Source organism: Erithacus rubecula (assembly GCF_903797595.1).
Source record: "Erithacus rubecula genome assembly, chromosome: 8".
Classification (NCBI taxonomy): Eukaryota; Metazoa; Chordata; class Aves; order Passeriformes; family Muscicapidae; genus Erithacus; species Erithacus rubecula.
Genome location: NC_136659.1, coordinates 35,401,362 through 35,413,084, shown reverse-complemented (window position 1 = coordinate 35,413,084; position 11,723 = coordinate 35,401,362). Strand labels below are relative to the sequence as shown.

At 38.5% G+C, this 11,723-nt stretch overlaps 1 protein-coding gene across 1 annotated transcript; it reads right to left on the bottom strand.

Annotated features, from left to right (window-relative positions):
- Nucleotides 1-2,107: 2,107 nt before the first annotated feature.
- LYPD6B (LY6/PLAUR domain containing 6B) lies at nt 2,108-6,372 on the bottom strand (the record flags this gene model as incomplete). Its single annotated transcript, XM_079311285.1, has 4 exons — nt 2,108-2,303; nt 3,503-3,633; nt 5,125-5,223; nt 6,258-6,372. The coding sequence occupies 4 exons, from the start codon at nt 6,370-6,372 to the stop codon at nt 2,139-2,141; spliced, it is 510 nt and encodes a 169-aa protein (XP_079167411.1). The 3' UTR covers nt 2,108-2,138.
- Between the last annotated feature and the right edge of the window lie 5,351 nt (nt 6,373-11,723).

Here is an 11,723-nt window from a genome sequence, read left to right as displayed (position 1 = left end):
TTAAACCTGGATTTGTCAAATTTAAACCTGGATTAGTCCCAGCATTTTCTGCCTGAACAGAAGGAAGTCATGGAGGGATGAACAATTCTTTCACTGACATGCAAATTATGACGAGGGGTTCCCCAAAATTTTTTAATCTCATTATTCTCCATCTAATTCTGATTAATTTTATTATCTCCCCATATCTGGATTCAGAGTAAAATCACAAGATTTTACCAAGGAATATTTGTCAAAAGAAACGTTCTCCACAAAAAAAAAATCTGAATATTTTTTATTAAAAGTGCCATTTCTGGAGAAGGCTGAAAGCAGTTACACAGCAATAAGAAAATATCCAAACACTGAATAATGAAGAATTTACCAGGATTTAAGATTTAAAAATAAACCTCCTGTAGGCTGTCCAGTGCAATGCAAATACAAATCATATTACACACAGATATATATATAATAAAAAATACATTTATCTGCACAAGTGGGTGGATTTACCATTATTTCTGAATTATTTTCAGGTTCAAAAACAGGGATTTACAGAAATGTCATTCCCAAAGTTTTGGGGTGAATATATTTAAATTACAACATCAGTGAATCCAAACTGAGATAAAAACATCACAGAAAATTTGTTTTATCAAATGAAAATTGGAACATGTTTCAATTATATCTGTGAACCCAAAGTGATATAAAGACATCACTGGAAATTTGTTTTATTAAATGAGAAGTTGAGTATATTTAAATTACAAAATCTGGAATTTAAATTACAAATTTGTATTTAAATGACAACATCTGAACCAAAACTGCCATAAAGACATCACTGAAAATTGGTTTTATCCAACCCAATAATACATTTTAAGTTCTTCAGACAGAGACCTGAAGAGAAAATTCAGCTGAGACCTGGAAACATTTAATGTAAAAATTCTGCCATAAGTTAAGGTCAGATTTCTGTACAAAATATGCCAAAAATACAATGGATGTTAATGTTTTTTTTTCTACAAAACCAGCATTTAACATCAAATCCAAGCAGGGTTTTCCATAAAAAAAAGATGAAGCAAAAGGAAAAATTTATATTCCCTCTTAAATTCCGTATTTTTTCTACCAAGTGCTTTTTTGTGTCTTGCATTAACAGCATTTGCATATTAAACTGCCCATTAAAAATAATCCAAAATTTACAACAACAGATCCAAATGATTAAAACTTGATTTCTAAGAATATTGTGGAGGAAATTCTGCAATGTCAACAAGCCTGGAAATATTTCAAAATCTTATTTTAAAGCTAAATAGAATTAGTGACATAAACCAGCAAATGATTAAGACAATATTGATGTAAAAGAAGCCAAAATTGTAGTTACTTGAATTTTTTAGGGAATGGTTCCAAATCTCTTTTTTTGAGTCAGTTTAAGATACATCCATCAGGAAAATAAAATTTCTGGGAAAAACCTCCACAAATCAAGAGTGAATCTCTTATTTATTCCAAGTGCCCACAAGGAATTTTTAGGATAATGAAGTTGCTTAAGTGTAGCTGTGATTTCAAAGTTGTGATATCCCAATATCTCAAAAATGATATTTTTGTGATATTCTGAAGTGAGACTCGATTGCTAGGAAATAATCCCTTAGGTTTGGAAGATCAGGAATTCTGCTCTGAGTGCTCCAACAGGATTTTTAGCTTTAAAATGGGAGGAGGAGGAGACATTTTACAGAAATAAAATATTTAATTCTGTATTATGGCTACAATAAATGAGAGTGGTGATTAAGCAGAAAAAAAACCCCAACCTCTACGAAAACCAGAGGTGTTCTCTTTGAAATCAAAATAAACTCAAACTTATTTCGCTAAGACAAAAAGTCCGTGTTGTTTCTGCACATAAAAGTTTTAAATCCATTTTCCACCTTCCCGCATCATCCATCCAAAGCTCCTCTTGACTGTGGTTGCCACAGTTCTTGTCCAAAAAACCAAAAAAAAAAAGTGCATTTTCCTCAGAAAACAGATTAAAACTCGAGCCCCACCCAGCCCAGCAGGGCTTTTTGTGGGGTGGATTTCCAACGCTGAAATATCCGCGGGGTTCTGGACGTGCCTTTGCGCCGTGGAGCGGCTTCTCCCGGAGATCCTGGGCCTTGGGGACAGTGCCAGCAGCTGTGCCCCAGGCTGCTGTGTCACGACAGTGCCACTGTCACCGCTGCCACCAGCAGGGCCAGCCTGGGCAGGGCCCGGCCGCCCCCGGCCGCCCGGCGGGCCTGCAGCACGGCCAGCACCGCGTTGGTGGCGTTGGTGGGGAGCTCCACGTTGCAGATCATGCCTTCACAGCAGGAAACGCACTCCTGGGGAGAGAAAGGGGAATTAATTAACTCAGGGTGATTAATTAATTAATTCACATCAGCATTGCACTGGGAACTGCCCAGCCGACCCTTGGCTGGCCTGCACGCCTGCAGCACGGCCAGCACCGCGTTGGTGGGGAGCTCCACGTTGCAGATCATGCCTTCACAGCAGGAAACGCACTCCTGGGGGGAGGAAGGGGAACTAATTAACTCAGGGTGATTAATTAATTAATTCACATCAGCAGTGTCAGGCTGGGCACTGCCCAGCTGCCCCTTGGCCCCCCTGCAGGCCTGCAGCACAGCAAACACTGCATTGGTGAGGATCTGCACATTGCAGATCATTGCTTCACAGCAGGGAACACACTCCTGGAGTGAGAACAGAATAATTAATTAACTCAGGGTGATTAATTAATTAATTCACACCAGCAGTGTCAGGCTGGGCACTGCCCAGCTGCCCCTTGGCTGGCCCTGCACGCCTGCAGCACAGCAAACACTGCATTGGTGGGATCTGCACATTGCAGATCGTTCCTTCACAGCAGGAAACGCACTCCTGGGTGAGACTGTGCAGGAATAAGGCTGGAATAAACCAGGAGTAAGCCAGGAGTAAAACAGAAGTAAAGCAGGATTAAGACAGGAGTAAGGCAGGATTAAGGCAGGAGTAAATAAGGAGTAAGTCAAGAATAATGAAGAAGTAAACCAGGATTAAGGCAGGAGTAAATCAGGAGTAAACCAGGAGTAGGCCAGGAGTAACCCAGGAGTAAGGCAGTAGCAAATAGGAGTAACCCAGGAGTAGGTCAGGAGTAAACCAGGATTAACGCAGGAGTAGGCCAGGAGTAGGTCAGGAGTAAACCAGGAATAAATCAGGAGTAACCCAGGAGTAGGTCAGGAGTAAACCGGGATTAAGGCAGGAGTAAATCAGGAGTAATCCAGGAGTAATCCAGGATTAAGGCAGGAGCAAATCAGGAGTAATCCAGGATTAAGGCAGGAATAGGTCAGGAGTAAATCAGGAGTAACCCAGGAGTAAGTCAGGAGTAAACCAGGAGTAAGGCAGGAGTAAATCAGGAGTAAACCAGGAGTAAACCAGGAGTAGGTCAAGAGTAAATCAGGAGTAAGGCAGGAGTAAATCAGGAGTAAACCAGGAGTAGGTCAGGAGTAACTCCGGAGCAGGCAGGCTCACGCTCCCAGCCCCGCCCCACGCTCACCGTGTGGCCGCTGTCCCCGAGGCGGTGGCAGCCCACCAGGTGACACTCCTCGCCCGTGGCACACCTCTTGGTGACCGAGGTGCTCTCGCCCCGCGCTGTGAACAGGTGAGCAGTCAGGCAGTACCGAGTGCCTGCACAAGGAAAATCCCACTGTAGATTCACCCCACACATGGAACCTTCCGGGGTTTCCAACCTAAGGGCGGTTCAGGAAAATATCCCCAGAAAACGCTCTACAGAAATATTTGCAACTTGATCAAAAGAGCATCTAGCAAGAAATTAATGAGTGTGAATCTTTGCTGACCCTCCAAAGCTCCAGTTTTTATTTATGTTTTTATTTAAATTACTAATTAGCACCATCATTTACACATCTCTCCCCAGCTCTCTTTTTGGCAGCGCGCTCCTGGCGTGGTTTCACATTTGTTTCCTCATTCCTCTGCTTTGCTTCTTCCCCCTTTCCCACCATTCCTGGGAATGTCACCAGGAAGAAAAACGAGGAAATATTTCCATTTTTTTTTTCTGTGTTTTATCCTCCTCAGCACAGGTGTGAGCCTCAGTCAGTCACGTCCTGCTGCTCACAAAGAAACTTTGGGATGGGATCCAAAGGGAAGAGAATAAAGCTACAGAGGAAATCCTCCAGGTTTTTTAGGGTTTAAACTTTAAAGTTTTCACTTTAATTTAATCTTTAAATTAACTCTTGGGAAGCACATCATTATATATATGTATATACACAGAGAAACATAATGGTTAATTAATATTGATAAGTTATTCAGAAATCTGTAGTTTATTATCATTTTATTGTTATGTATTATATAAAATTTAGAGAGATGGAGATAAATATTTTTTCACTGTTGCTTTACACCCTGAAGAGAATAAAGCTATAGAGGAAATTTTTCAGGATTTTAAATAGTATCTTTAACTCTTGGAAAGCATATAATTAATATATATATATACACACATTAATATATATACACATATATATATATGTAATCATTAAATATATACACAGTTAAACATAAAAGGTTAATTAATAAAAAAACAAGATCTTTAACTCTTGGGAAAAAAATCATTAGACATATACACAGATAACATATATGATTAGATAATATTGATATATTATTCAGAAATCTGTTTGTTGTTAATATTTTATTGTTATATATTATGTAAAACTGAGAGAGATTGAGATAAATTTTTCACTGTGGCTTTACATCCTGAAGTTAATAAAGTTACAGAGGAAATTTTTCAGGTTTTTTCATCAGTATCTTTAAAATTAACTCTTGGGTAGCACATCATTAGATATATACACAGATTAAATATATAAGTAATTAATATTTATATATTATTCAGCTAGCTGGCTTATTATTATTTTATTGTTTTATTTGATATAAAACAGAGAGAGATGGAGATAAATAATTTTTCATTTTCAGAGTTACTTTACACCCTGGAATGGCCAAAACTGTCACGCCAGCAGAAATTCTCTGACTCAGCATTACCAATAACAAAATTATGCTGGCCCATTAATCCCATGAACCAGCCAGACTCCTCCAAGGGGGTGAGTCAGCGAGTTAAATGTTGAAAATATCAATATATCAAGGTGAAATATCACCAAGTTTCTCCTTACTCACTTGCAGGACACCACCTGTCCTCAGCCCATCTGTTGCAGTTGTAGTTGTCCACAGCGTTGTCACAGGTAAAGCACTTGAAACTGTTTGGGAATGGAGTGGCTTGGAAAGGGTTAAAAAAGTATTAAAATTTATTCAGTTGGAAAGTATGGAGAGAAAAAAAAAAAAATCGAAAATGTTCAAAATTATGCTTGTACACGCGTGTGTTTATAAAAATAAATTATATGTATTTACATCTTTTTGCTGTCTAATAAAACAAGCTTTTTTATTTTCCCCTCTAGGCTTGATCTTAAAAAACATCCTTAAAATATTTTGGATTGTGAGAGTGAAAATACATGTTTTCACTCTCATAATCCAAAACTGAGGTAGTGGTGGGGAAAGCAGAAAAGAAGGAAGAGTTTATCTCCCTCCTGATGGAACTTTGCACAGCAAACATAAATCTACATTTTCCTTTGATGGAAAAACTGAATTTTCAAAGCAGTTCCAGAGCTTCCACTCAGGAGGAGTTGGATCCTTTAAACAAAAGGGCCCAGAGGACTCTTTTAACATCTTATTTCCATTATTTAAATGAATTATTGGGATGTGCAGGGTTCATTAGGGGCAGATATTATATCCAGCTATTATATCCTGGCTGCTTTAATGATGCAGATAATGCAAATGAAGGGATGGAACACTGGTGATGCCAGATAAGAGGCAAAAAAAAAAAAAGTAAATAAATTATGCCATTAGTGCCAACTGGCTTCACAGGTCCCACGAGGTTTTTAATTACCTTCAACAGAATCAATTAAGCACAGCAACACCTATTCCTCCCCTTACAAAACCCCCGACAAGATAAAAGACCAAAACCACCTGTTCTGGGTTATTTACAGGGAAACCACTGCATAATTTCCTCTGCAGGGAGACAGAAAAAATACAAAGAAAATCCCTTAAAATGCCCAAGTCCTCCTGCACCCTTTAATTTGACAACTGTCAACTTGTCAAATATTAAAGTGCTGTGGGCTGAGAAGCAGAATATTTATTTGAAAGTTTCCGTGGGGACAAACAAACGCAAAGACGGGAGGACGGGGCAAATAATTCAAATTTTAAGCCAGGATTCCATACCAAAAAGGCCAGAATTCCATAAAAATGCAACTCACGGTCTAGTGGAGGCCTGATGTTGTGGAAGTTGATGTTCTCAGCTGAAACCCAAATTCCTGAAAGGACGAGGAGCGGCAGAACGGCTCCGGCCAGCGCCCGCCGGAGCAGCCCCATCCTGGGCGTCACTGCTCATGGAATTCCAGGCTCCTCACGCCTGGAAAAACAAGGGAATTCATTATCCAGCAGGAATCCTGAGAATCTGAGGTGCAGGATGTTGAATTTCCTGCTGGAAGCGTGGAAATCCAGCCGGGAATGCCGGCGAGCGGAGCAAAGCTGAGCTGCTGGTGCCTTCTGCTGGCCAGAATCCCTCACGGAGGGATTGAACTGCCAAAAAAAAAAAAAAAAAAAAAAATTCGAGTTACTTGTCCTCCTAAAAATTCCTTGAAAGGATTCCCATAAATAAACAAAGAGATTGAGGTGCTTTAGATCCAACAATCAGGAAAAAGCAGCACTAAGGGAGAAAAACACAGAGAAATCTCAAATTTTAACACCAACAACCAATCCCTTACCTGAGATAAATAAATTTAAATCCAGACAAGCTGCATCATCTGAATTCTAAGTGCACTTTGCACCCAACATCACAGCATTAAAATTTCCAAGTGTAAATTCAATTTATTTCTTAAGTGGATCCCAAGGGAAGGCTAAGGAAGATGCCTGGGGATGGCACGGATGTTTTGGGTGCAAAGTTCAGAGGGATGAGATTCAATCACCCAAAATTTTATTTATTTAGGGCCCTCTGGCTGCTCTGCCAAGGCTTTAGAGAGAAGAACAGAAGGTTTTGCTCAGGTTGCTATTTAGATTCCCACACCTCCAGACAAGCACAGGGAATTGTGGCAAATTCCAGTGACCCTGGAGCCTGGTTCAGAGATTATAAATCACAACCTCACTCCTCCCATGCAAATTCTCAGCAGGACAAACAAGCTGGAGTGGAGGCTCCTGCCAAACCAGAGCCAAAGGTATTCCCTCCAAATTTCCAGGCACACCCTGGCCAGGCTGAAAATCAGCAGAGAAATCAAGGAATTTCTCTCTTTTCCTTGATTTTTTTTTTTTTTTTGGGTTGGCTTGGGTTTTTCCTTTTCCAGTGGAGATGGTTTAGCCAACCAACCAAACAACAGAATTTCAAGAATTGGGAATTTTATTGTGAATTTAACCACACTGTTTAAGATCTTTTTATTAAATCCTGGATACATTTCAGGAGATATTCCAGAATCACAACCTACCTCTGCTCCCTGTGTGCCTCCAGCACTGTTTTCCATAGGATGGTCCAGATTTCTTCTGGATCCAAAGAAGGATTTAGGCAGAACAATCTGTGGAGAACGAACAGCAACAGATCATCAACATTCTGAAGAAATAAATTAGCACTGAATTAAGACAAAAATTAGGTTTCTCCAGGAAAACCATTACTGAGGGAATGACCTGGCTGGGAACACACAAGTGAATATTCCCATTCCAGAGATATCCCAACTTTCCACGAGTTCTGCCCAAAACAGAAGCACAAATCATCAGCAAAGACAAACCCACAGCTTCCCAATGAGATGAACAAAAAGGTGCTCCTCCAATGTGTGGAGTTGATGCAGCTCCTGGAATTCCAATTAATTCCCAGAGCTGCTCGTTCCTGATCCTAATTACCTCATCTTCGTGCCCCTGTTTTCCAGTTTTCTTGGAGCTTAATTTAATCCAGTTTTTTTGGCTCCTTCATCCACCCTTGGGTGAGTGATGTTACTAACAAGATGAGAAAAGTCTTTTTTTTGTGCCTCAAGTCATCACTCCTTCCTGGATCCCTTGCAATGCATTTTTCCTGGAATTCCAGGATGGGTTGGGTTGGGATGGAATTTAAAGCCCATCCACTTCCACACCTTCATCTTGCTCCAAACCTTTCCAACCTGGGACACACATCCTTGGAATAACTCAAGCAACTCAGTTTTAATCGAGAATTTCACAAAATTTCACTGCATTTCAAGCATTTTAAAATTATTTCCATTTCGCTCTGCAGGAAGGGAGAGAATTGAATCATCCCAATGTTTTTCCAAGACTTCTCTCCTTGCCCTGTATTTGCTGCTGGCCTAAGGAAACTCTGCCTTTATGGGCTGTAACTGGATCTGGAACACCTGGACAGCAAAAAAAAAACAAGGCACAATTCCACTTTTACCAGTTTGCTGCAGACCCAGGCTCCCCCCTCCCTGCTTCCACAGCTCTCCCTCGTGCCAAATGGAAAATTTTAGGGAATATAAACACAAAAAGTGAGTCTGGCTGGGGGGGAGGCTGAGTAAATCGACCTCCCAACCTGATGTAGTCAAAGGTGTCCTTGTTTGCCAATAAATAATGGATGTTGTTTGCCATGGGCTTGGTTACACAGCTGCACCACCAGGGCGTTCTCAGAGCAAATAAGAAAATTCTCTTTGGTATCACACCCAGAATCTTTCAAAAAGCTGATTTTCCCCCCTTATCTCTGCTGTGCTCACCAGATAATATTATCCAGCAGTGGGTAAATGTTTCATTAGGCCCAATTAGGAGCTCTCATTAACCAAGAGGCAAATCTGTCACAACGTGGAAGATTAACTTGTATAAACAAGAGCAAACAGGGAGCTCCAGCTTTCCTGGGGGGAAGGCAACACCATCCAAAAAAAAACCCTAAAACTCATTTCAAGACAACAACCAGGAACACACAAGGGCTGAACTCACTGAAAAATTCCAGGAGGTTGGAATCTCACAGGGTGTGATGGAAAAGTCGGAAGCAGCAGCCCAACTTTGTGATTTTAATAAAATTCCAGTCTGTCTACATTGTTTTTCCTGGCAGGCTCCAGAGGAGGATTAGCAGATTGAACATCAGATATGGAATGCAAATGAAAACTTCCTGCTGTCATTTAGGGAGCAGTTTTCAGGTGCTGTTAGATAACTGCAAATGTTTCTGTTAAACTGGTTAAAAAGCACTTTGGGAATTTGGGAATTTTCTCTCCTGTGTTGGGTGTTCACTCATTGGTTACTAATGGTCAGATCCACTGAGGCATTTGATTAAATATTCTGCATATTTAATATACTTTAAATATTCTGTAAATTGAATATTGCTAAACCTTAATATTCTGTAAATTGAATATTGCTAAACCTAAATATTCTGTAAATTGAATATTGTTAAACCTAAATATTCTGTAAATTTAATACTGCTAAACCTAAATATTCTGTAAATACAATAGTGTGGAAATCAAATCTCAAGGAAAGGAAAAAAAAAAAAAAAAGCTGTTTATTCCTGTAATCTCTTTTCTCCAGAGCCATATTAAATTCCAATTTCCAGTCTGGCACAGGTGAGGACACAGAAAGGTATTTTCTGTGCACCTGACAGCACCACAAATCCCAAAGGCCACAGAGGAAATTCAACTTGGCTAAAAGAGCAAAAAGAATTCCTTGGCTCCCCCATTCTCATGTTCTCCTCTGGACATCATTTAATTCCTGTAAAACTCAGACAGTGAAGAAATGGACAGAAGAAAATAATTTTAAAATAATTTTTTTTAGGAAACAAGCAGATACATTTCAAATAAAGTAACGTGTAAAACGTGTTTATTTTGTTTTTATTTACAATTTAAAAAATGGGGAAAGCAAGTATTTCGACCAAAAAATTTTATTGCAGATCTACAAATTTAAAATTTTTTGCTATGGAAGTTTTTATTTTTTTCCCCTCTATTTTTTCACTTTTTGCCTCACAGCAAGTTATTGTCAGCACAACACACCCCATAAAAATGGATTTTCCACTGCACTGACAGGAGTAACAGTGACAGAATCAAACTGAGCTCATCAACCACATTTTAAAAACATTTCCTTTGTGGAATGAAATTTGGCCTTAATTATAAGAAATTACAAAATTCTTTACCTGAGATCTTGTAAAAGTAAAGCACAACACCACTTAGCCCCTAAAAAACACTTAAAGCCTTAAGAACAGCTTCTAAATTCAAATAATGAAGTTAAAATCACAAGTGTATAGTAAAATAAAAGTGTGTTTTTACATGATGATGAGTTTTAAAGTTTTTATCCTATAGTAATAAATATTAAACCATATAAAAAATTTAGTTGTTTATTTCAATGTTCATCTTCCTTCTTCTTCATAAGTTTCAAGTAATAGTTTCTAATCAGTCAAACTAAAAGTCATAAAATCCAGTTATTAAGTTAAAAAAAATAAATAATTTAAGTGTAAATTCTCCATTAAACTGTTGAACTAGCAGTAGCCAGAAGTGATGTCAAACATTCTGTACTTTTAAATAAAATTTAATAAACAACCAAACAAAAAACACAAAAAAAATCAGTTTCCATCCTATTTTTGATAATCCTAACTCTAAGTTTTTAAAAAGTGCTGAATCAGCACATTTTAGTTTTTGGGGTGGGTTTTGGTTTTTTTTTTTTTTACTTTTTTTTAGCCTGGATTCTACAGAACAAAATTACCCAGGAATAGGAAAATTGCCCCTTCCACAAAGGAAAGATAGAGGAAGCAATAAAGTTTATTACAGAGAGGGAAGAAAAAAAGAACTTTAACAACCTTTTGAAATAAGAGAAGTTGATGCTGCAATTCTGGGCTCTCACTTACCCACCATGAATGAAACTGGGGACTGAAAAGGGAAAAAAACAGAACCAACATTCCTGAGCAAATCAGGTACTGTTTCATCACTTGAATTGTCAGGATAAAGGGATGCTGCCCCAAAAAAAAAAAAAAAAAAAAGGAAAAAAACCCAACCTCCTCAGTGCCTGTAGGAAGTATCTTAAAATATTCAAAATATTCTAAAAATATTCCATATATTCTAAAAATATTCTAAATATTGTAGCACCTACAAAGAAATGGATGAAGGGGACAGATTGGAAAATTGTATATCTGGTCCCTCCCTCTGTGAGAACTGAATTCCATCATTTAAAAGATGATTTAAGGTATTAATTCATCCTGCCCTGTCTCCCTCCCTCATCATCTCCCCAAATCTGTGGTGGCTTAAGGTCATTGGTCAGTTTGGTTTCTATTTTTTTCTTTTTACACAGTCAGGATTGAATGCTTGAGAAACAGATTTTTTGTTTGTTTGTTTGTTTGGACTTGGTTGTTTATTAAATTTTATTTGAAGTACAGAGAGCTCTGCAGCACTTTCAGCTATCAAGTTAAAAGTGAGAAATTGGAGGTGTGTTTAGCTAGTTACAAGGCTAACTAATTATTTAATTAAAAACTAACATCTGTATTATTTATTGATTCAATAACACCTGTGACCTGCACCAACTAATTCAAAAATTACAACCTGAGATCATGAAAAAGAACAAGAAGGAATAAGAGGCAACACCCAAACATCCACTTTGTTCCATACCCATTACTAAATTCTAAAATCTCAAATGTAAAACCCTTCACCATGTGAAATTACATTTTTATTCTAATTATACACCAGTGATTCTAATTTTTTCCAGAGCTTGGAATTCAGCAGGACACCACCCCAAAAACTGGGTGGGAG